Source organism: Myxocyprinus asiaticus, chromosome 28 (assembly GCF_019703515.2).
Source record: "Myxocyprinus asiaticus isolate MX2 ecotype Aquarium Trade chromosome 28, UBuf_Myxa_2, whole genome shotgun sequence".
In the NCBI taxonomy this organism is placed as follows: domain Eukaryota; kingdom Metazoa; phylum Chordata; class Actinopteri; order Cypriniformes; family Catostomidae; genus Myxocyprinus; species Myxocyprinus asiaticus.
The window spans coordinates 43,013,541-43,039,336 of NC_059371.1; the positions used below are offsets into that span (position 1 = coordinate 43,013,541).

The window sequence follows — 25,796 nt, forward strand, 5'->3', positions numbered from 1 at the left end:
ACTAAGTGTCAAAAGCTAGATCTCATCATATAGCCACTGAAGAACTCAAATGTGCAGAAGATGCTGGGAAACCAAATGATTGTACAGTAGTTGTGGGTTTTTTTTATTAAGAAAGTGGACATCTTCACTGCTCAGGATAAAGCAGGGACTCATGAACAATTATTACACAAACAGTCACTGATCATCGAGAAATCAACACACCATATTAAGAATCAGTGGAATGTAAACTTCTGCACAGGATCATGTGTGTAAATTCAGTTACTATTTTGTCTTGTGGAATGTATGTGAGTATCTGGTATGTCAAATAGCTTCTTCAGGGCAATGCTAAATAAAAACAAAATGCAATTTTTATGATCCCTAATTTTCTTTATGGCATTTTCAGACCTTTAGCTCATTTGGTTTGTTCCGAAACAGGAGCTAAAATTGTCACAATGTTGCATTTTCTTCTTGGTTCGGTTCGCTTTCACAAGGCAACATTTCAAAATGGACCAAAACTGTGTCAATAAAAGTAACATGTAAGCAAACTGTCCCCTTATTGGTCAGAATGTTTGTGCACTGTTCCGGGATTTAGCGCATCCATTGATATACCGGTTAAAATGTTATACCTGTAAAAATGTCAACCGTAACACATTTTCAAGTGTTGTTTATGTCAAGCTCATGCAAAATATCACCGCATTGCATTATGCGGAATGCACGTTCCAGTCAGAGGAAATACACTTTATCCTACACAGGAATGAAATGCGATGTAAAATTTGTGGCATGGTTATTTTTATCCATCATTAGTTGCTTTTGCATTACTTCTGCGTTGAAAGCAGAGAGAAGCCACGTTATTATTATATTTTTTAATCTGTCAAAAAGTTGCTGACATCGTCCTACCTGTGTTCTGCCGCTATCCGAGAGAAGCCATTATACTAAAATTACCTCAGGAATCATAAAACATTTCCTATTTTAAACATGGAACTATCTAGGGTATTTACGGGATTTGATGATGAATTACAGTGAGGTGCTAACCTACAAATGTCTTCTCCAAAGATCCATCAGGTATGTTAATGGTTTTTATGGGAATATTGTTCGGTCCATTGGATCGGATTGCATTCTCACCACAAGTGAACCGCTCGAGTTTATTTGCAATTGGTCCGAGACCACCTTGTTCAGGCGGTCTCGGACTGATTGTTTTGGTGCAGATCCGAGTGCGATTGCTGTGTTCATATATGCCTAAATGAACCAAACCATGGGAGAAAACGCACCAGGTTCCAAAACAAAGGCTCCAAACGAGCGAGGTGTGAAACGCCCTTAAACTATAATGCATTTCCTCTCCCCCTAATTTCAGTGCCACACGGCTTAGATTAGATCCCTAAATGTTCATTGAACACTATAGAGTAGGTGGCGGTATATGCTGCTTCATCTGTCAGTAAGTGACAGCAGTGAAGTAGAGCAGTGGTTCCCAAACTTTTTACAGTGGCGTACCCCTCCAAACATTCAACATCCTTTCGCGTACCCCCTAACGCATAGAGAACATTCATACAAGGTATTTTGAAAATATATATATTTAACACAGTTATCTTTGTAAAACAACTCCCTTATATTAAACAAGTTATATTAATCATATACATATTGAATAAATGACTTACCAGTTGAGATGGGTATGCTAGATATGATATAACTGCATACCATGGAAACTCCCCCCTCATTGTGTCATGGTACGCAAGAATATCGTTCGGTTCTGTGCCTGGAATTGCGCATCATTCCAGGTATGGCATTGCTGGCTGACTTCGAGCATTGTGGGTAAGTATCTGTGAATTGCGCGGTCAGCTCAAGATGCTTTTATATGTCAAATTTGACACTGTTAGCAAGGTTGAGCTCATTTGTTGAAAAATCATCATGCAACAATGTAAAAACTGGTCTCTAGCGTGCAAGCAAATGTGATTAACAATTACTGCATGTGAATGTGGAAAATTATTTGGCCACACCGGATGTCTGACACCTGTCATCAAAGCTTATGAACTTATGCAATCAGAATCAAAACTGCCTGTTCATCTAACCTTAAATACAAATTTTGTTTGTAGATGACTGAAGTGTGCGAGTCTGGTAAAACAGTGAAGGATCAATTTTACTTGCTATCACTAAGCTACGTCACCTAGCAGTGTGCTGGGCTGGCGAAAAAAGATATTTGTGTGACGCACGACACATGAGTAGATGCATTTTTTTTTAGTTAGAAGTTATTTCCACATTCTGGTGGTTGGGAGCAGAGGTATTCAAGCCTTAATATACTTTTTTAATATGAGATAAAAAGTAATGGAGATCTATTGAAAGTTGCATTTTTAAACTTTTAAGTGTTGCTAAAAATATGACTCTTTATGTGCACCCTAGACATTTACATTTAGAGAATATGTTGTGTTCTCTTCCATTTTTTCCTAAATTTTCTGTAGTTGGTTTTAAAAAAAGTCTTAAATGTAGCTTTATAAAACCTGAAGGAACCCTGTATAAATATAAACCTTTTACACAGCAAAAATCACAAATATATACTGGACATTTGTCGTGTTCTGCAATTAAAGGTTAAAAAAAGAAGGATTTAAATGTGTCCCTCTTGAATTGATTTTTGCCAACTTATTGTGTTTATTGTAGAGCTGATGGAAGTGAGAGAAGAACGTGAAGAGCTGAAGGAAGTGGAGGAGGAACAGCATGATTTCATAACTGGAGAAAAATCTTTAAGTGGCTCAAAGACAGAAGACAATTACTCACCTAAAAAGCCTCGAAGAACAGCCAAGAAAGCTTTCACCTGCTCTCAATGTGGAAAATGTTTCACATGTAAAAGCATTCTTAATAATCACATGAGAGTTCATACTGGAGAGAAACCTTACACGTGCCATCAGTGTGGGAAATTTTTTGCATATGCAACCAGTCTCAAAAGTCATCTCTTTTGTCACTCTGGAGAAAAGTCATTTGAATGTGACAAGTGTGGTAAAACATTTGTTCTGGCACAGTACCTAAAACAACATCTGAAAACTCACACAAATGAGAAGCCTTACAAGTGTTCTTTTTGTGGAAAGAGTTTTACACGCCTGTTCTATTTGAAAGAGCACCAGAAAATACATACCGGTGTGGCGGCTCATATGTGCTTTGAATGTGGGAAGATCTTTATTACTGCAAGCAGCTTGAAACGGCACGAAATAATTCATATTGGAGAAAAACCTTACAAGTGCTCATACTGTGGAAAGAGTTTCACTCAGTCATATCACCTGAAAACACACGAGAGAATTCATACTGGAGAAAAACCATTCAAGTGCTCACACTGTGAAAAGAGTTTCACTCAGTCAGAAATCCTGAAAACACACGAGAGAATTCATACAAGAGAGAAACCATACAAGTGCTCACACTGTGAAAAGAGTTTCACTCTGTCAGAAATCCTGAAAAGACACCAGAGATTTCATACTGGAGAGAAACCTTACAAGTGCTCACACTGTGGAAAGAGTTTCATTCAGTCAGAAATCCTGAAAACACATGAGAGAATTCATACAAGAAAGAAACCATACAAGTGCTCACACTGTGAAAAGAGTTTTACTCGGTCAGAACACCTGAAAAAACACGAGAGAATTCATACTGGAGAGAAACCTTACAAGTGCTCACACTGTGGAAAGAGTTTCACTTGGTCAGATGGCCTGAAATCACACCAGAGAATTCATACTGGAGAGAAACCATACAAGTGCTCACACTGTGAAAAGAGTTTCGCTCAGTCAGAACACCTGAAAACACACGAGAGATTTCATACTGGAGATAAACCTTACGACTGCTCATACTGTGAAAAGAGTTTCACTCGGTCACAAGACCTGAAAACACATGAGAGAATTCATACAGGAGAAAAACCTTACAAGTGCTCACACTGTGGAAAGAGTTTCACTCGGTCAGAACACCTGAAAACACATGAGAGAATTCATACAGGAGAAAAACCTTACAAGTGCTCACACTGTGGAAAGAGTTTCACTCAGTCAGTAAACCTGAAAAGACACGAGAGAACTCATACTGGAGAAAAACCTTACCACTCAGGGCCTGAAATTCATTTCTGAAAATGGGGAGGGAATTCCCCCTTTAAGGCCTCAATATACTTCCTACGAAATGAAAGAATGAATGGGTGTGACATCATTTAGAACAAAATCTGGCCAAAAAGGTGTTTTTGTGTTCATTGCGGTGGTTCATAACAGCTCACTGGGGTGAAATTTTAGGAAAAAAAATTATCGGCTGCTAAACACCTTCTTACTGCCATTGGTCCACGTCATCGGTAGGTGCGACCTGGAGCTCCAGCTACCTTGAGGCCGATGGGTAATTTTGTTTATGTTGTTCAGTGAGTCAGTCAGCATGAACGCATTGATGTGCAGAGTTATTAGCAAGCTGGTGCAAATGTACCTACATCTGTACGACCATTCGCTTGGAGACATTTTCCAAGACCAAGTCACTTTTCTCAATTCCTGTATAGGTCAGATAGAACCAGGGGCAGAAGTCAACTTTTCCATTAAGGGGCAATATTTGATTTCCAAGGGCAATTTTTTCTATTCTAACCTTATAAAATGACCGTATCATCCTTTTATGTTATAATTTAAAATTATTTCAATTTGAAAAATGGTAAGTTTCAATAATTACAAAATTGCATGATCTGTATATTGCGTATGTGCATTGTTATTGAAACTTTTTTCATCATTCACATATTTCCAAATATTTTGGCTAATAAATTAACATAGCCTACAAGACGTGACGTCATGTGAGCAGCAGACGTGAGCACGACGAGCTCTGCGTACTTTTTTAGTTTTTTAATTATTTTCATGTTATAATTCAGTAAGATTCGATACACCCAGTTACATATTTGTTCTTTGAGGTAAACATGGAAAAGAAGTCAAAATCCTCGGGCTCTGGAGACATTAAAAGACACTTGCGTGCTCAAGATGAAACCTCTGAAGGGCCTGCTGATCGGGGACTTGATTTGGATGGCACGGCAGGAGAAGAAAAACTGTCCAACATGTTTGTGATGCTGACGAAGTTTGTTGCTGACTTGGAGGATCTCGCTGTAATACGTCGATCGATTACGGCGATGGAAACAAAATTCTCTGAGTTGGTTACAAGAGTGGCAGATGTTGAGTATCTGGAGTCATCGGAAAGTGAATTATCTGCTAATCCGCTCGTGACCAAAATAGAAGCGGGAAACATTTTGGAAAAACTGGAAAATCTCAATAATATGAGCCAAAGAAATAATGTACGGATTGTTGGAATTCCTGAGCATGAAGAAGGAAGAGATATGGTGAAATTCCTAGATGAGCTCTTCCCGAGTCTGCTTGACATAACGGTCCATAAGCTGGAAATCGATCGAGCTCACAGAGTCCCGGCTCGCAGATCTGCTGAGGGAGACAGGCCCCGATCAATTCTGGCCAAATTTCTGAAATTATCTGATAAAGATCTCGTGTTGCGCAAGGCGAGGAGCAAAGGAAAGCTTTCTTGGAAGAATCACAATATTTTCTTTTTCCCGGACTTTGCGAATTTGACAAGAGAGAAACGCGATCGATTCAAGGAGTGCAAGAAACTCTTGCATCAGCAGAAGATCACTTTTGCACTGATGTTTCCAACCAAACTGAGAATAGAAACTAAGGATGGCCACAAAGTATTTACGTGTCCCAAACAATCACTGTCCTTCATAAATACTTTGGAGTGAGTAAGCCATTTGGTGTTTCTTATGTGAGTGGATTGACTCGCTGAACATACACTCGATTGTCTGAGGAAGCTGGGCGCCATTTTTGTTTCTGTTTGTGTTGGCTTCGCCTAGCTGCTTGAGTTTATTTTGTGGAAAATTTTGCATTGACAGAGGATCGCTTTTGCACTGGGATTCCATTGAGATTGGATGCTGGGGATGGCTGCAAAATATCTACATGCCCACACAAAAGATGTCTTTTATAAAGTTAATGGACTGAGTAAGTCATGGTGTATTTTTTCATGTGGCCTCTGAGTGAATTTGACTCTTGACCATCCGAGGAACCAGGACGACTGTTTTGTTTCTTTTTGTGCTGGTTCCGCCTAGTGGCTGGAGTTTGTTTTGTGGAATAACACTGCTTCACGACAGTTGTGGATGAATCTGTTTGTTCTTTGTGCTTATGCCTCCTGTTGGCTGGAGTTTGTGTTGTGGAGTATTTTTGCGGGACATTGGAATGATTACGTCATCTGCTGCACACCACTTGTTTGTCTGTCCGAGGAAACTGAACGGCTTTATATCGGTTGGAATTTGTTTTGTGGAGGATCACTCCTTCGAGACAGTTCTGTGAATAAACTACACATTCTTTGTGTTTATTTTGCCTATTGGCTGGGGTTTGTTTTACAAAGTATTTTCTGTTATGTGATTTTGCCTCACAAAATTTGTGCAGAAGCACTGGACTTGAGCAATCCAATGGCAAAGTTGTCGCGGGGGCTCTCGTAGGCGTTCATGGACTCTTTGAGTTTAGAGGGATTGCCGCTGTTGTGCGCGGGGTTAATGCACACGTTTTTATTTTTCTGTTTGTTTGGTTCTGGGGGATGTTCGGGTTTTGATTGTTGCTCTAATGTGGGAATGTGGTCTTTATAATCTTGTTTTTGACACACAATTCATTTTTTTCTATTATATCAATAAGTCAAATGTTAATATGAGTGGATTATCTTTCTCCACATGGAATGTGAATGGGTTGGGGCACCCCATAAAAAGAAGGAAGGTTATTTATTTTCTTAAGCATAAGAAATATGACATAGTGTTTCTTCAAGAAACACATCTTTCCTCGCAGGAAGCTGAAAAATTTGGGAAGATATGGGGTGGGCATGTTTTCTTTAGTGCTGGCTCAAGTAAGAGCAGGGGAGTCATTATATTGATAAATAAACATCTACAATTCAAATCTCTCAAACAGATTAAAGATAAATTGGGGAGAATCATTATTGTTTTAGCTGAAATTCAGGGACAAAGGTTGTTTTTGGCTAATATTTATGCACCAAATGCTGATGATCAGGGCTTTTTTGTAGATCTTGAAGGGATGTTGCAAACCGCTGGCATCCCTCATGATATAAAATTGGGAAGAGACTTTAATCTTTTGATGGACTCAGTCCTTGATCATAGTGAAGCAAAATTGTGTAAGCCCCATAGAGCTACATTGACGCTAAACAGGATGTGTAAAAATCTTGCAGATATTTGGTGACTTTTGAACCCATCTGGTAGGGACTATACCTTTTTTTCATCAGTCCATAAGATTTATTCTAGAATAGATTTTTTATATATATATACAGATGCATCTCAATAAATTAGAATGTCATGGAAAAGTTCATTTATTTCAGTAATTCAACTCAAATTGTGAAACTCGTGTATTAAATAAATTCAATGCACACAGACTGAAGTAGTTTAAGTTTTGGTTCTTTTAATTGTGATGATTTTGGCTCACATTTAACAAAAACCCACCAATTCACTCTCTCAACAAATTAGAATATGGTGACATGCCAATCAGCTAATCAACTCAAAACACCTGCAAAGGTTTCCTGAGCCTTCAAAATGGTCTCTCAGTTTGGTTCACTAGGCTACACAATCATGGGGAAGACTACTGATCTGACAGTTGTCCAGAAGACAATCATTGACACCCTTCACAAGGAGGGTAAGCCACAAACATTCATTGCCAAAGAAGCTGGCTGTTCACAGAGTGCTGTATCCAAGCATGTTAACAGAAAGTTGAGTGGAAGGAAAAAGTGTGGAAGAAAAAGATGCACAACCAACCGAGAGAACCATAGCCTTATGAGGATTGTCAAGCAAAATCGATTCAAGAATTTGGGTGAACTTCACAAGGAATGGACTGAGGCTGGGGTCAAGGCATCAAGAGCCACCACACACAGACGTGTCAAGGAATTTGGCTACAGTTGTCGTATTCCTCTTGTTAAGCCACTCCTGACCACAGACAACGTCAGAGGCGTCTTACCTGGGCTAAGGAGAAGAAGAACTGGACTGTTGCCCAGTGGTCCAAAGTCCTCTTTTCATATGAGAGCAAGTTTTGTATTTCATTTGGAAACCAAGGTCCTAGAGTCTGGAGGAAGGGTGGAGAAGCTCATAGCCCAAGTTGCTTGAAGTCCAGTGTTAAGTTTCCACAGTCTGTGATGATTTGGGGTGCAATGTCATCTGCTGGTGTTGGTCCATTGTGTTTTTTGAAAACCAAAGTCACTGCACCCGTTTACCAAGAAATTTTGGAGCACTTCATGCTTTCTTCTGCTGAGCAGCTTTTTAAAGATGCTGATTTCATTTTCCAGCAGGATTTGGCACCTGCCCACACTGCCAAAAGCACCAAAAGTTGGTTAAATGACCATGGTGTTGGTGTGCTTGACTGGCCAGCAAACTCACCAGACCTGAACCCCATAGAGAATCTATGGGGTATTGTCAAGAGGAAAATGAGAAACAAGAGACCAAAAAAAGCAGATGAGCTGAAGGCCACTGTCAAAGAAACCTGGGCTTCCATACCACCTCAGCAGTGCCACAAACTGATCACCTCCATGCCACGCCGAATTGAGGCAGTAATTAAAGCAAAAGGAGCCCCTACCAAGTATTGAGTACATATACAGTAAATCAACATACTTTCCAGAAGGCCAACAATTCACTAAAAATGTTTTTTTTATTGGTCTTATGATGTATTCAAATTTGTTGAGATAGTGAATTGGTGGGTTTTTGTTAAATGTGAGCCAAAATCATCACAATTAAAAGAACCAAAGACTTAAACTACTTCAGTCTGTGTGCATTGAATTTATTTGATACACGAGTTTCACAATTTGAGTTGAATTACTGAAATAAATGAACTTTTCCACGACATTCTAATTTATTGAGATGCACCTGTATATATATAAGTCCCTCATTTCATCTGTTGTTGATTGCTCAATTGGAAACATCTTAGTCTCAGATCACGCCCTGGTGAGTTTAGAGATGTTGCCACATACGGAGAAAAATAAATCATATAGTTCGCGCTTTAATGTATCCCTTTTGCAAAATCCTGATTTCCAACAAATGTTAAAGACTGAAATCAATGTCTATATGGAGACCAACTGGTCCTCAGAATCCTCTGTGGGTGTGGCTTGGGAGGCTCTTAAAGGAATAGTTCACCCAAAAATGAAAATATGTTGATAATTTACTCACCCTCAGGCCATCCAAGATGTATCTGAGTTTCTTTCTTCATCAAAAGAGAATTTAAGACTTTTAGGATTTCATTTCAGGCCTCCTCCTTTAAACAATGCAGGTGAATGTACTCCATTTTTTTGACGGTCCAAAATGCATATTTAGGTTGCATCAAAATAATCCACACGACTCCAGTCGACAAATAAAGTTCTTCTGAACACAAACGATTGATTATTTTGAGAAACAAAACAATACTTATATACTTTTTAACTACAAATGTTTGCTTCCGTACATCTTTGTGACGTGCGCTCATGAGAGGGATAACATAAGCTCGTTGGTAAGGTCACGGGTCAGGATGAAGGATGCGGGTATCTGGGTTGAAGATATCTACACTACAAAAAATAACTCTTAATATTGATGAATTTTATTTTTATGTTTGATATACTCTACATAACTGTGACAACCACAGGCAAGGCTAAACCAATTGCACGTTCATGCTTATAACATGCTTATATGTTTCATTTATTGAATGAAGATATAGGGAGACAGAATCTTTTACTCCATTCTTTATCAAACTTGGATGGAGACATTTGGTTCTGAAATCTCCACCGGAGTGCTGTTGCATAGTCTGGTAATTTGTAATAAAGCTGTGTGACTAAATTTAGTCACTAGATAGCATAACTGAGGTGACTGAATTATGAAACTGCACTCTGAATAAAGACAGTGAAGTTGGGACTTAAGTAAGTCCCAGAGGGGGGATAATGTGGAATATTTTTTATAAAGTTGAATATAAATTAATCAATGTAAAAATAGCCATTTTATTCTACAATTATTTCTCATGGTCAAGCATGTATCTTACTGTGTGTGTTTGTGAAGAGACCTGTGTAGGAATGGAATGTGGGGCCCCTCACATATGGTAAACTAGTCTCCTGTGTTGACACTAGAGAAGACATATGGTGAGGCCCCTTCATGGGAATTTTCCTGTTCACTTCTTGAGAAACAATAGACTGGAGTAACAGTACAAAATAGTAAAAATGTGATGGATGGTGGTGATGTGTGGAATGTATTAGCAACGCCTTGGTAGATCATATGTATATAAGCGGGTGGAAACCCAGATGCTGGAGTTGCTCTGCAGGGCAACTCGGCTTTTTTATCTCTGATAATAAAGTCTATCTTCTGGCATCAAAACCCCAAGACTTTGAGAGTAATTTTTCACAGAGGTGGCAGAAGCCACGACATGTATATATATCCAGGGCCATTTCTAGGCATAGGCGAACTAGGCAGTCACCTAGGGCGCCACCTGCTAGGGGGGCACTAAAGAGGAGGCCGCCATGCACTCCCTCCCCCCAACAGGGGCACCAATAGGGATCTTGCCTATGATGCCAGAATTTTCAGAAACGGCCCTGGCTGTGAGCTCACTGAAGGCTGAATCTGTGAAGACAGCACCTTACAAAAGTGAGTTAAACACTTTACCATCATACCATACTGTGTGAATATGTATATTATTGAGATATAAGTGTTGAACTGAGGGTGGATAATGCGCTAAAGCCAGTGGCAACACAACGCTTGGGTTTGACAAGTCACTTCCATAAGCTGTTAAACGGTGAACACTTCCGTGTAGTAAAAAAAAACAATAAGTTTTCCATTTGGGATGATTCTACACTTTGAAAATTCATACACTACGTGGCTGAGTGCATACAACATAGTTAGTGTGTAGTTTGGGACTCAGTTCCGGTTCAAAAGAGCCATTTGTTCATGACTCTCTTGCGCTGGGTTTGTTGCATGCGGTGCAGCGAGTGTGTCAGAAACAGAACGGGCGAAAAGTGGTGTGAGATACACTAATGCGCACTCTAAAAGATGTATTCAGTAGCTCACAAGATGATATCTGAAGAAAACGCATATGAACACACAACCCAACCATCAATAATTTTTGGTCGCATTTGTGACCATTTTAGTCTGGAGACCTGTCCATGTATAAGACACTGCAGCCTCACAATTCTGAACATATTTTTAGGAGGGGCATAAAAAAATACATAAAATGAACAGATTGTACATATTTTGAAGGGTGTAATATAGGATTAGAGGCTCGCTAACATCACTAGTTGTGTTGTATTTATGTAGGTATTTCAAGTATTCCAGTCCAGGTATTCCACAATTTCTTCTAATAATTCCAGCTAGGCTACAGCATATCTTTATCTTTAATATTTCTTGATAAATCAGAACAGATATGAATTTTCTGATGGGTTATTCACGTGTGATGTCAGTGTGATTGAATGTAAACAATACAGACATCCGCAATAATAATTAATCTGCAGTCAGACATTTGTATGGAAAACTAATCACGTCCCAATAGGCCCTTTACTTAATAGCACTTTCTACTGTCAGATATGATAAATGTATTCGATCTGACTAGAAACAGGGATAAAACATATCCCCTCTGGAGATAGAAAATGAATGACCAAAAAAGGGGGATATCAAAAGCGGAGGCAGGGAACCCCACCCCGGCAAATCGCACCCTTTATATACTGTTTAGTTTGTGTATGTGTGTCCCACTCTCTTAACACAGGTTAACACAAATTTCTTTTTTGGGCCCTGGGCTGAGAAATTATAAGAACCCCTGCCTTAAATGCATTTTTAGCAGCACACCTCTGTTATCAAAAAGATCTACAAATTTCCCAGATAGCATAAAATGTGTGTAACATTAGACATTGTGTGCTTTTATCCAGTGCTTGAAGCGGAAGAAAAAAAGTGCAGGTACTCTCCTTGTTGGAATATTAAAACTGCTAATATTATGCATGTTCAAAAAGCCCGGATACTTTCGGATGTGATGAGAAGCGCTGACCAATCAGAGCACTAAATGTTACCGCAGCCTCATGCGCATCAAGCAGAAACGGAACGTGAGCGCTTAATAGATGCCATGTTATGAGCGTGAGTCTCTGTTTTATGAACAGGTCGCCTGCTTCACTTTAGTGAAGTCAGTGCACTTACTGTTCATCAACAGTAAAATTTTGTTTACCTTGGGGATATTGTGTGCGTGCATGTAAAGCAAGTGGACTCTCTTTTTGTCCTTAATTAAGATCAACTGTTTGATTTATAGCATCATAGTATTAATCTTGCTCAATTTCTCTCATTAATATTCATGTCAAATGTTTTGGGGTGCCTGAAAACTATGGTTCACTGTAACATTGTATTTTATTGCACACTATTGTTTATTATTGTTTATATACAATCCAAAGTAATATGTAGAAGAAGAACTATTATTTCACGCTGATCAGCCATTTGCCAAATGTTCACATCTGCTGAAATTCAGATAAAATGTATTCATGGTCTAGTGGTGTCACCTTTAAAGCTTTATTGATGTCTTTATTCTTTTAGTCAATTTAGACCTAAAATTGCCTTGGGCATTATGTTCATGAGATACTTAATGATACATTCACATACGTTTATTTTTGTGTGTAATTTGTTTCAGAACCACACATGTATGCCCAACTACGTTACATGCAGTAAACTCATTGAAAGACCTTGGAAACTGCCTGGTGATTCTCTTCAATTAAGTGTTATTACACACAGTTGTGACTGACTGTCTGCAGTGTTTCAAATCTATCCAAATTAGTGCCTAATTCTAAACCCCCTTTATTTTTATGCATTTATTTACATTAAAATAGTATGTAATGACATTAAAGAGGTATTTCATTAACGTTTTAGTCTGGCTGTAAATTTTTAAGATTTGGCTAAAGAACAAACATGACCTCACACCCTCAACTAACAAATAGGTTTTGATTAACTTTGGAAATAAAAAAATACAATGTAGGGTTATTGTTTATGAAATCTGAGGAAGAATATTTAGACCTGCTTAAGTCTGTATCTTTGACAATATCAACCCACATAAGAGAACAATGGCAATCTAATGCAGAACTGTCTTTTTAGACAAAATAATTGTAGCCTAAATCTGAAAGAGCATTATGTCTGTTATTCCTTTTGTATTATTATTATTATCCTCCCATTCAATGAGGGGACAGTTTGCCTTTTCTTGTCCTGCACACATGCATTTGCACACAGGAGCCATATACTTGTGTAGATAATAAATAATAAGAAACGATGAACAAACTGATTTGATAATGTTCAGGATTTTGAATGCTGACACACACCTGTATACAACTAAACACTGTCAGGATTTGTGCATAGGTAAGTTCAGTGACACTTCACATAATCTTTACGAGCACTACAGAAAAGAATTGATAATAAAATGCACATTTACCTGTGTATTTTCTTTGAAGGTTCGGTTTTCATCATCGATTTTTCTTTTGTGAATAAAGGTTGTGCATATGAGCTGACATCACTTCTTTAACAGCTTTGACATTTTTTTAAGTTTAGTTTTTACTGCACCCAGCAGCTAAACAATTTGCATAAATACAGTACATTTGATTGAATAAGACGAGATAAAATGCACTCACCCAAAAGTTGCTGGTTTATGTTATGGGGAAGGGTGTAAATTAACTATTGCCAGAAAAGCTTAAACATTCCTTAAACAAGACATACTCATCTCCATCGAGAATAAGCTTACTGGCATGGACACCAGAATCGCACTTATCGAAGTACTGCACAAGGAATTTCAGTCACTTCGTCACAGCCTGGAATTCAGTCAGGACCAAACAGAAACACTCACCAAAGAAAACAAATCACTACAACACTCCGTCAACACTATTACCGCACAGCTCACCTCTGTTATCGCCGAAAACAAAACCATGAAAGAAACTATTCTTGACTTACAAGCACGCAGTATGAGAGACAACTTGGTTTTCACTGGCATTCCTGAGCAAACTACAGTTGATCCCGAAAAATCTGTCATGGATTTCATGACCATAAATTACCCGAATTACTAGAAACTGTCAATAACATCACATTTCACCGTGTACACCGTATGGGATCAAAGAACATTAATAATCGACTACGTCCAGTCGTCGCGAAATTTGAGCACTACAAACAAAAACAACTAGTACAACGACAAGGCAGGCAGCTTAAAGGAACAGACTATGGAATAAATGATCAATATCCGAGATAAATTCTACAGAGACGCAAACTACTATTTCCATTCCGGAAACAGATGATGAAGGAAGGGAAAAAGGCAATAATCTCAGTGGACAAATTATACATCGACGGACAGTTGTACCGAGACAAGGACGTGACCCCCTGGCTCTTCTAGACCCCTTTATCCATCGCTTCTTTCCTGATGTCTCTCTCTCTCCTTTTTTTTTTCTCTTCTTCTCTACTGAAGACTGAAGTATTAATTATTATACCTAACAAGGACTATTCTACACATATTATTGCACCTAGGTCTCACTGCTCCCTACATTATGTGCCTTGATCAGCACTGAACTCTCCCTTGCATTTTGTGTTTGGGCTATTTTAATGCAGTTGAATGTGTTGTTTGTGTCTATGTGTCTATACGTGTTTGTATTTTGTTGTTTTGTGTTTGTTATTGTAGTCTTACTGTGTCATATACCTTATATCAACACACTACGCATCCAACTCGATGGGCATGCATGCACACACACACACACACACACACACCAGCATTAATTCATTAATTCATTCATCATAATAACCATCGCAATATGTCACCATTCAAATTTGTAACCTGGAATATCCGTGGAATTGGTTCTCAGGCAAAAAAGATAAAAATATTGAACCATCTGCCCACACTACAAGCAGATATATGCTTATTACAAGAAACACACCTATCAGAATCAGACTATAACAAACTAAAATCATCACAGTTCAATCAATTATTTTCATCCCATTACAACTCAAAACAAAGAGGAGTATGTATCTTAATAAATAAAAAAAAAAGTTTCATTTGTCCATAATACTACTATCACAGACCCTGAAGGACGTTTTATTATCATAAGCATATCAATCAATAATAGTTCAGTAACAATCTGTAATGTTTATGGCCCAAACACTGATGACCCATCTTTTTTTCTGAAAGAAACACTTCCAATTGCCCAGTCATAATAGGAGGTGACTTCAACACAGTTATCAACTCATCACTAGACCAATCTAACATTTCAAACAATAAACGTAACTGGCAATCCACGGAAACAATAAAACAGTTCATGAGCGATTTTGGTCTTGGCGATAGTTGGCGATTGCATCATCCAACTGCTAGAGAATACACATTTTTCTCACCGGTTCACTACTCATATTCACGCATTGACATTTTTGTCACCAGCAATTCAATTATATCGAATATTTCAGACTCAAAGATCCACCCCATCATAAGTGACCATGCCCCAGTATCTTTTACATGGAATAAAACTGATCGACATAAACCCATCTCTAGATGGCACTTTAATACATCTCTCCTTAAAGACCCTGAGTTTGACAGTTATTTTAGAAATGAGTGGGTATCCTTCCTTGAAATAAATGATTCTCCAAAGTCATCACCATATCTTCTGGGGGAAACAGGAAAGGCAGTATTAAGAGGTCAGATAATTTCATTCTACGTCTACAAAAAAAGGTTAGAACAAAAAAAATCAAACATCTTGAAATTATTAATGCAAGTAACCCATCTGAGGAAACTCAAAATTCAGTTCAATGGAAAGGAGGCGGCGAGAACCGGCTTAAGGATATAAATAATATTTTTTATAATAAACTTAACCAAAAGGACAAACTCAAACAGGTGTCGGACAGATGCCCGTAACACTCTCTCTGTCGCACTGCCGTCTCCGGTCGGCTTTATTCCTCTCAGACTTAATCAGCCTAATTAGGGGCCGGGTGTGCAGAATCACGACCCGGCCCCGCCATCCGCCCTACCACATTCCTCCCTCGTACTCTCAGGCCGGGGAGCCCCCGGCATGACGTACCCCCCCCCCCCCCCCGGCCCCTGGTGGACAGAACCCCCCGCCAAAAACGGCGGACAGAAGGTGTCTCCCCTGCCACTGGCAGCAGTTCTCCCACTCCAGACAGTCGGCCAGGAGCCCTTCTCCGCTCGCGGTCGGTGGTCCTTTCGACCCCGCCGAGTTTTAGCGGCTTGTAGGAGTCTCCCCCGCCCCTGGCAGCGGCCCTGACCACTCCAGGCGGTCGGCTAGGAGCCACTCTTCCCCTCGTGGTCGGCGGCCGTTCCTCTGCTCTCAGGTGGCTGGGCTCCTCTGTCCCCCGGCGGATGGCTGCGGCTGCTCCGTTGGGGTGGATGGTAGTGGCGAGGACTCTACTACGGCGCATCCCTCCTCCTTACTGGATTTCGGCACCAGTGTAACACATTCAATGGAAAGGATGCGGCGAGAACCGGCTTGATAATATAAATAATAGTTTAATCAGAAACTTAAGCAAAAGGACAAACACACAGGTGTCGGACAGCTGCCCGTAACTCTCTCTCTGTCGCACTGCCGTCTCTGGTCGGCTTTATCCCTCTCGGGCTTAATCAGCCTAATTAGGGGCCGGGTGTGCGGAATCATGATCCGGCCCTGCCCTCCGCCCTGCCACAAAAATATAAACTCCAACTAAATGAAATTATAAATAAGAAAACGCAATTCCTCATACACAGACTTCGACAAAAATATTTTCACCATAATAAGAAATCTGGTAAATACTTGGCAGATCAAATTAAACAAAATAAAGAAAAAACAACAATCTCCATCATTAAAGACTCAGCAGGGACGCCTATAAACTTACCCGAAGAAATAAATAAAATCTTCACAAATTTTTACGCCAATCTATATTCATCAGAGAAGGACCCAAATCAAGAGGATATCAACTCATTTCTTAACAGCATTGATTTACCACAGCTTAAAAAAAAAAATCAAACTGACATACTGGATTTACTGATAACACAGGAGGAACTTTCCAAAGCCCTCAAGTGTATGCCAAACAACAAAGCACCAGGACCCGATGGCTTCCCTGCTGAGTTCTATAAACACTTCTGATCTATTCTATCTCTGCTCTTTAATAAATTGATACTTGAAATAAAACAAAATTCAAGATTTCCAGCTAATATGAACACAGCCGCAATTTCACTCCTCTTAAAGCCCAACAAAGATCCAACCTTGCCATCAAGTTACCGTCCCATTTCTCTCATCAACATAGATATAAAAATAATCACTAAGGCACTAGCTCACAGAACAGAAAAAGTAATTCTGTCTATAATTCACTCAGATCTAACCGGCTTTATCAAAGGTAGGCACACATCCAGTAGCACACGCAGACTGTTTAATTTAATGTATTATTCATCATTACAACAAGCAGGTACCATCGTAGCCACTTTGGATTACAACATTACAAAGATTTGGCTTTGGAGAATCATTTATTAATTGGGTCAAGATTTTGTACACTACTCCTTCAGCCACGGTTATCACTAACAGACAAACCTCACACAGCTTCACATTGCACAGGGGGACTAGGCAAGGATGCCCACTCTCTCCTTCTCTATTCACCATTTTCATTGAACCTTTAGCTGCAGCCAACCATCAGAACATGTACATAGAAGGTATTCAAACTCCTAAAACATATCGTAAGATCAGCCTCTATGCAGATGATATGTTATTTCTACAAAATCCTCACTCATCACTAAAAGAAACAATTAAACTTACTGAATCATTTTCTAATATCTCTGACTACTCTATTAACTAGAACAAATCTTCCATCCTTCCACTAAATAGTAATAGCTGGAATGTGGCAGCCCATAAACCACCTATCCCATTATGTACAGATCACATCACGTATTTAGGCATCAATGTTTTCACCCAGGCTGTCAGAGCTGTTCAGACTCAATTTCACTCCACTACTCAAAATAATAAATGATCTTCATCGCTGGATGAACTTACCACTAACCATTTTGGGCAGAATTGCCACTGTTAAAATGACAATACTTCCTAAAATAAATGATCTATTTTCAATGACTCCAACCCAACCCACCCTCACCTGGTTCAAATCTTTAGATTCAAGTATCTCCAAATTCTACTGGAAAAACAAAACACCTAGAATTAAACTGGCCACTCTACAGAAACCGAAAACACAAGGAGGGTTGGAAGCTCCACATTTTTACCACTATTATCTAGCAAATCAGCTTCAATACATATATAAATGGATCCACCCTAATCAATCAGACAACACATGGTTAGATTTAGAACGAACAGTTTGCAAAGACATTCAGATTTCAGATATACCATTTCTCAGCCAGACTATCAAACACCACCCTTGTTTCAAAACAGTAACAATAGCTGCGACTCCGACAGCCTGGTGGAAATTCCATAAAATTACAAACACCACTATTGCACCATCTAATCTTACTCCCATCTGGAATAATCCTGATTTTCTATGTAACAAGAAACCACTTAATTTCCACACATGGTCAGAAAAAGGCATCACGCATCTTAAACATATTTTCCATAATAATATTCTGGTTTCTCCTACTTGGTCCAAAGGTACGGTATTCAGAGTAAACAATTTTTGGAATATCTACAACTTAAGTCATCATTCATACAAAATTAAACGTTATGGCCACCAACCTAGATCTTCCTCAGTTAGTTTCAGATTTAATTAACATTCCATCTTCAAAAAAACCCCTTTCCAAAATATAATAACATCACAGTCTTCACAGTCTTCAAAGACAAAGGACAGCCGACTCTAACAAGGAAAGAAAGAGATTTGGAAGGCCAGGTGTACAACTAAAGAAGCGGATACGTACATCAGAGTCTCTAGTTTGAGAAATAGACACCTCACATGTCCTCAGCTGACAGCTTCATTGAATTCTACCCGCTCAACACCAGTTTCATGTACAACAGTAAAGAGAAGACTCAGGGGTGCAGGCCTTATGGGAAGAATTGCAAAGAAAAAGCCACTTTTGAAACAGAAAAACAAAAACAAACAGTTAGAGTGGGCAAAGAAACACAGACATTGGACAACAGATAATTGGAAAAGAGTGTTATGGATCTTAACCCCATTGAGCTTTTGTGGGATCAGCTAGACTGTAAGGTGCATGAGAAGTGCACGACAAGACAGCCACATCTATGGCAAGTGCTACAGGAAGTGTGGGGTGAAATGTCACCTGAGTATCTGGACAAACTGACAGCTAGAATGCCAAGGTGCACGTGGAGAATTTATTTATGAGAATTCTTTGAAGTTGTTTAAGAAGATCTGAAATTTTTTTTTTTTTCAAATTGTAATAGTAATTTTCCCATTATTAATGTCCTGACTATACATTGTGATCAGTTGAATGCCACTTTGGTGAATAAAAGTACCAATTTCTTTCCATAAGAGCAAAATCGGAAAAATATGGAATTAAAGAAAAATGGAGATTAATTGAGGTTAAAAACTAGTTAAAAGTGATTTAATGGAGGCGCTGTGAAGAGAAGTAAAAACTTATGTTGACTAAAAGCGATTGTGAAAAAGTATGTGATTTAAATAAGCACATAATAGAAGAAAATATACATAAACCACGGAAAGAAGTAATACATTATCAATAGAGGTAATTGAATTAAATAAAGCAATGTCATAATTTTAAAACAGATTAAGGGAGCAATAAAGAACAGAAACCTGTTACAGTTCAGTGAATGAATCTACATGTTCTTTGTGTTTATTCTGCCTACTGGCTGGAGTTTGTTTTACAGAGTATTTTCTGTTATGTAATTATGCCTCACAAAATTTGTACAGAAGCACCGGACTTGAGCAATCTGATGGCAAAGTTGTTGCGGGGACTCTTGTAGGTATACATGGACTGTTTGAGTTTTGAGGGATGGACGCTGGTTGGCGCTTTTGTGCGTGGGGTTAATGCGCACGTTTTTCTTTTTTCTGTTTGTTTGGTTCTGGGGGAATTTCGGGGTTTGATTGTTGCACTAATGGGTAACGTGGTCTTTATAATCTTGTTTTTGACACACAATCTATTTTTTCTAATATGTCAAAATGTAAAATGTTAATATGAGCAGACTGTCTTTCTCCACGTGGAATGTGAATAGGTTGGGGCATCCCATAAAAAGAAGGAAGGTTATTTCTTTTCTTAAGCGTAAGAAATATGATATTGTTTCTTCAAGAAACACATCTTTCTCTGCACAAAGCTGAAAAATTTGGGAAGATATCGGGTGGGCATGTTTTCTTTAGTGCTGGCTCAAGTAAGAGCAGGGGAGTCGTTACATCAGTGGTGAATTCTCAGGGCCAGCAAAGCCTTCTCTGCTGGCCTAACATGCCAAATAAATAAATATTTTTCATCCTTTCATTCTCAATCACCTTTTTGCATATGTATTTTTAACCTCTTTCCACTCTTAATTAATCTACAACAAATAGAGAAAAATGACAAGTTTATCCAGTCAGAATTTATTCCTTGATGCTTACAAGCAAAGTGTGACAACTGTTTCACAAATCGCATGCCCAAAGCAGCGCTTGAGTCTGAGCTCCACCCCATCAGGCCTTCAGAATTTCTTCAGAATCCCACAACAGTGCCAATGAATGGTAAACTAAAGTCAGATTGTCAGATTCATCAGCCAATCAGATTGATTTATTTGTTCTTGGTGGGTGTGATCTTTAGGATATATCCCGGTTGAGGCCTTCTAGCTGGCCTTGAGTGACGCAATCAAGTTTTAAGTGATGTACGTAACTTGAAAACGCACAAGATCTTGCTGACCAGTCGGCTGTCATCACTGCTGGTATTGCCGTTGAGAAAGAGATTCTTATGGATTTACAAACATTAAAAAAAATGTTCTGCATGACCGTGTGATTGCTTAATTTATTAAACAGAAAAGGAGGACTGATTTTCACTTCAAGCTAATTGGTAAGGCTTTTGCATTGTTATAGCAACATCAGGAGTTTTCCAAGTGTAAATTAGGCTGCTGGAGCATTCAGTGTCGGATCAAGTTTTGAAAAGTAGTGCTGCATTCCATTCAACTCAGAAAGTCGGATTTTACAACTTCCTACTAGGAAAGGTGCAATGGAATGCATCTTGAAGTCAGAATTACAACTTGTAGGCTCATGCAGAAATTCTCACCTCCAATTTCGCCGAGATGCAGGGGCATGATGTCACACAAACATGTCGACACTTAGGGAGATATAGAAAGTAAGTGATAAACATTCACTTTATTAAGTAATATTGATAAAATTGAGTTTGTTTCCACATTATATGATATTAAAGCTTGTTTAACACACGCCTGCAGAAACAGGTGTATAAAACCTTATAATCTCTTTTGATAATCGTACACCTGAAGCACAGATGCTAGCGCTGCAGCACTGTTTATCAGTTGGGTTGGTAGGAGACCTCTAATGAGAGTCAAACCCCTGGTAAGTTAACGGGAGCGTTGCAGTTCCGAATATCGGGGAATGGAATGCATTTATGGTCAGAGATATCAAGTAGGAATATCCCACATCCAACTTGAATGGAACGCAGCATAACCATTTATCCTGACGAAACGAAATTTATTGCAAACAACATTTAAATCGCAAATATTATTAGATAGATTTTTCCAGGCATTGTAGGCCTCCTTGGTAGATTCATATGAAAAATTATGATTTCTGAATGTCTGTTCGAGAGACATTCATTTAAAAAAACAGTCAAACTGCAGCTAAAATTAGGCTTGTTTGAGCATTAAGTGTCATTTCAAGTTCTGGCTTTCGTGCATGGATGTGTTTTTAAAATGTCAATTGCTGTATTGTAATGTATGATGCCCAAAGGCATAGGGTGTCTTATGAAAGACACGTGAAACTGTGTTTTCTTAATGGCACGAATCACACTGAAAGCCTAGACTTTAAATGCACGGCCTGCCACTGCATTACATTGATAAGTAGACATCTACAATTCAAATGTCTCAAACAGATTAAAGATCAATTAGGAAGAGTCATTATAGTTTTAGCAGAAATTCAGGGGCAAAGGTTGATTTTGGCTAATATTTACGCACCTAACGCTGATGATCAGGGCTTTTTTATAGATCTTGAAGGGATGCTGCAAGCTGCTGGCACCCCTCATGATATAATATTGAGAGGAGACTTTAATCTTTTGATGGACTCAGTCCTTGATTATAGTGAAGCAAAAGTGTGTAAGCCCCTAGAGCAACACTGACGCTTCACAGAATGTGTAAAAATCTTGGTCTTGTAGATATTTGGTGACTTTTGAACCCATCTGGTAGGGACTGTAAATTTATTCTAGAATAGTTTTTGTTTTTAATAACTAAGTCCCTCATTTCATCTGTTGTTGATTGCTCAATTGGAAACATCTTAGTCTCAGATCACGCCCTGGTGAGTTTAGAGGTGTTGCCACATATGGAGAAAAAGAAATCATATAGTTGGTGCTTTAATGTATCCCTTTAGCAAAATCCTGATTTCCAACAAATGTTAAAGGCTGAAATCAATGTGTATATGGAGACCAACTGGTCCTCAGTATCCTCTGTGGGCGTGGCTTGGGAGGCACTTATGGCAGTTCTTAGGGATCGGATCATACCGTATGCCTCACTCATCAAAAAATCCAAAGGACGAGAACTCATGGAGTTGGAAGGGAATATTAAAAGTGCCGAGGCAGAGCTGAAGCGCCAAATGTCATCTGATGGCCTCAGAGAATTGACTCGATTGAAATATAGATATAATACTATTTTGTTGCAGAAGGTGTAGTTTTGGTTGTTCAGGGCACAGTCATATTTTGAGTCGGGTGACAAAGCAGAAAAACTTTTGCTAGATATATAAAGCAGAGAGAGTATTTTTCTACCATTCCCTCACTGAAATCTGCTGGTGGTGAAATATTTACCTCAGCCATTGATATTAATAATGCTTTTAAAGAGTTCTATCTTGATCTTTATAGTTCCAAGTCTTCGTCTACTGATGAAGATATTAGAAACTTTGTGGAACCTCTAGAACTCCCTAAATTGATGACTGAGCAAAAAAATTCTATTGATTCTGAGATAAACTTGGAGGAGCTTGATGAGGTAATTTAGGCCCTGCCTACAGGCAATGCTCTAGGACCAGATGGCTTTGCTGCTGAATTTTTTAGATCTTATGCTACAGAACTTTTGCTAATCGATTAAGTAAAGTTATGACATCTCTTACACATGCAGATCAGGTGGGGTTTATTTGGGGCCGCAGCTCTTCTGATAACATTAGGTGTTTCATCAGTATAATGTTGTCAGTGGTGAATGATCAGACTCCGGTCGCTGCCATCTCACTTGACGCCGAAAAGGCATTTGATATGGTAGAATGGGATTATCTTTTTAAGATTTTGGAAATGTATGGGTTTGGGAGTACGTTTATTGGATGGATTAAGTTACTTTATAGACACCCGGTAGCGGCGGTACAAACAAATGGATTAATTTCAGATTATTTTACTCTGGATAGGGGCACCCGGCAGGGTTGCCCTCTTTCCCCATTATTGTTCTGTCTTGCCCTGGAACCATTAGCAGCTGCGATAAGAAAGGAGGATGATTTGCCAGGAGTGATGGTGGGAGGTATGACACATAAGCTTCTGCTTTACGCAGATTATATTTTATTATTCGTCTCTGACCCCACTAGATCTATGCCTTGCCTCCACAGAATTATTAATTGCTTTCTAAATTCACAGAATACAAAGTCAATTGGTCTAAATCCAAAGCTTTGGCTTCCAAAAAGTGCCTTCCTTTGGTGCCTTCCAGTGGCCCAAACAGGTCATTATTTATAAGTATTTGGGTATTTTATTCCCAGCAAATTTGTCTGATTTAGCTGATTTATTAATAGAGTTAATATTGACCCTTTAATAAAAAGGTTTTCGAGCGATGTGGGCAGGTGGGCTTCATTACATTTATCGATGAGTGGGAAGGTTAATGTTATTAAAATGAACTGTATTCCAAAATTCAACTACCTGCTTCAGTCTCTCCCTATAGATGTCCCCCTCTCTTATTTCAAGCAATTTTTATAGCATAGCGAAGTCCTTCATTTGGAATGGTAAAAGTCTCAGATTACATTTCAATAAGTTACATACACCGATTGACAAAGGTGGGCTAGGCCTACACAAGACTTTGTTTTATTATTATGTATTTGGTCTCAGACATTTGGCTCATTGGTCACTTCCACCTGAGAGAGCCCCTCCCTGGTTTTGTATTGAACAGGAAGTTCTTGCCCCTATTTTGCCATTGCAAAGCCTTTCTATCAATTTAACCGGAGAAGTTAAATTACACCCTGTTTCACATTGCACTTGGTATGGGCAAAAGTGTCCAGAGTGTTTAATTTGGATATTTATCTAAATGTTGCCTCTAGCTTATGGCTGAACCCCAAACTCTGTATTAATAAGTCCCCATTCTGCTGGTCAGAGTGGATTGTGAGGGGGGTTACTACACTCAATGACCTATATGAGAGTAGTGTGTTGAGATCCTTTGAAAATTTGGTTCAACATTTTGGGATCCCCAGATCTCAGTTTTTTAGGTATCTACAGCTGTGCCACTTGCTCTGTAATATTTTTGGAAATAACATTCACCCCCCTAAAGCGGCAGATACTATGAGAGTGGTAATTACTGCTTTTGGAAAAGGTCATTAATTCAGAGTCTAGGGGACGGAACCTCAACCACTCTCAAGAGATTATGGGAGAAAGATTTAAACTCGGAATTGGAGGAGGGTGAGTGGGCTAGGATTTTAAAAAAACGTCAAGACTGCATCTAGAGACACAATGGTGCGCCTTATGCAATTCAAGATTTTACATAACCCATGTCTTTTCGGGGTGTGTTGAGATCCAGGATTTTTGTTTGAAGGTTTAGAGTCTGGTGTGTGATGTATTAAGCACTTGGGTATCATTTTGCAGTGTTATCGCAGGATCAGGAGAGATAACAGAGAATAGCAGGCAATAATATGAGGCTTGCAAACACATATGGACAGGGTCAAAGTGGATTAAAATTGGTGAATATCAGAGGATATTCCAAATTAGCATCTATTAGAAAAATAGACTCGTTTTGGGCATGAAATTAGAAAAAACCTTTGGTGATTTGAGTGACAAAACAAAAGAATTGAAGAAATATTGATAATGTGAATTATCAAAACAGCTGGAAGTTCGGATGTCGTTAAACTTGTGGTCATGCCGTAATTGGGCTAAATACGCATGACATGCAAAGCAAATGGCTGATAGTTTGATCCCATGGGGCTGGGAAATAGAACTGAAGGAGCTGTAAAGAAAAATTTGCTTTGGAGAAAGAGTCAAAGGCCAACACAAATGTATTTAACAAGAAGGGGAGAATGTGATGAAAATCTCTTAGATGCATTCTCAATTTGGTAAAACCGGATGGACAACAATGGCCAAATATAGTTATAATTAAGCAAAGCCGAGTTTTATGTATGCTGATGGACATCCAGGAAGGACATTACACCCATTTCAGAAACAGAAGATCCATCATCATACAGAACAACTCTGATTTTTAAAGTGATCGACAACAATCTCTGAACCACCAGCCTGATCTTTGAACCACAGACTTTGTCTTGGACTGTGGAATTGGAATGAGGAGAGATTGATGACAGAGATAACCTTAGGGGTTCAGAGATAACTTTACAAGGGGTATGATGATTTCAGTTTTTCTCTGTTACATTACTTTATGAAATGGTGCTTCTAACAAAAGAAAACCAAAGAGAGCAACGGGTTAATGTTGGAGAAAATGTTACCTATGTAAAAACAACTAAAGTTGTAACATTAAAAATTATTAATTGTAATTTTAGCAGGAATTTGTCATTTAATTGATTT

The 25,796-nt window shown here is 38.9% G+C and overlaps 1 protein-coding gene and 1 long non-coding RNA gene across 3 annotated transcripts in view; one reads left to right on the forward strand and one right to left on the reverse strand.

The window, feature by feature from the left end:
- LOC127418652 (uncharacterized) overlaps positions 1–3,592 on the reverse strand; it is a 70,734-nt gene extending 67,142 nt beyond the window's left edge. The window contains exon 1 of the long non-coding RNA XR_007893519.1: positions 3,576–3,592. This is a non-coding gene — a long non-coding RNA (uncharacterized LOC127418652). The remainder of the gene's footprint in view (positions 1–3,575) is intronic.
- LOC127418577 (zinc finger protein 721-like) overlaps positions 1–25,796 on the forward strand; it is a 620,351-nt gene that overhangs the window by 73,922 nt on the left and 520,633 nt on the right. Inside the window, exon 4 of one of the 2 annotated variants that reach the window (XM_051659200.1) lies at positions 2,780–4,039. In XM_051659200.1, coding sequence (XP_051515160.1) covers positions 2,780–4,039 — 1,260 coding nt within the window. Of the gene's footprint in view, positions 1–2,625; positions 4,065–25,796 lie in introns of those variants that run through there. The other variant, XM_051659199.1, reaches the window with a different exon arrangement.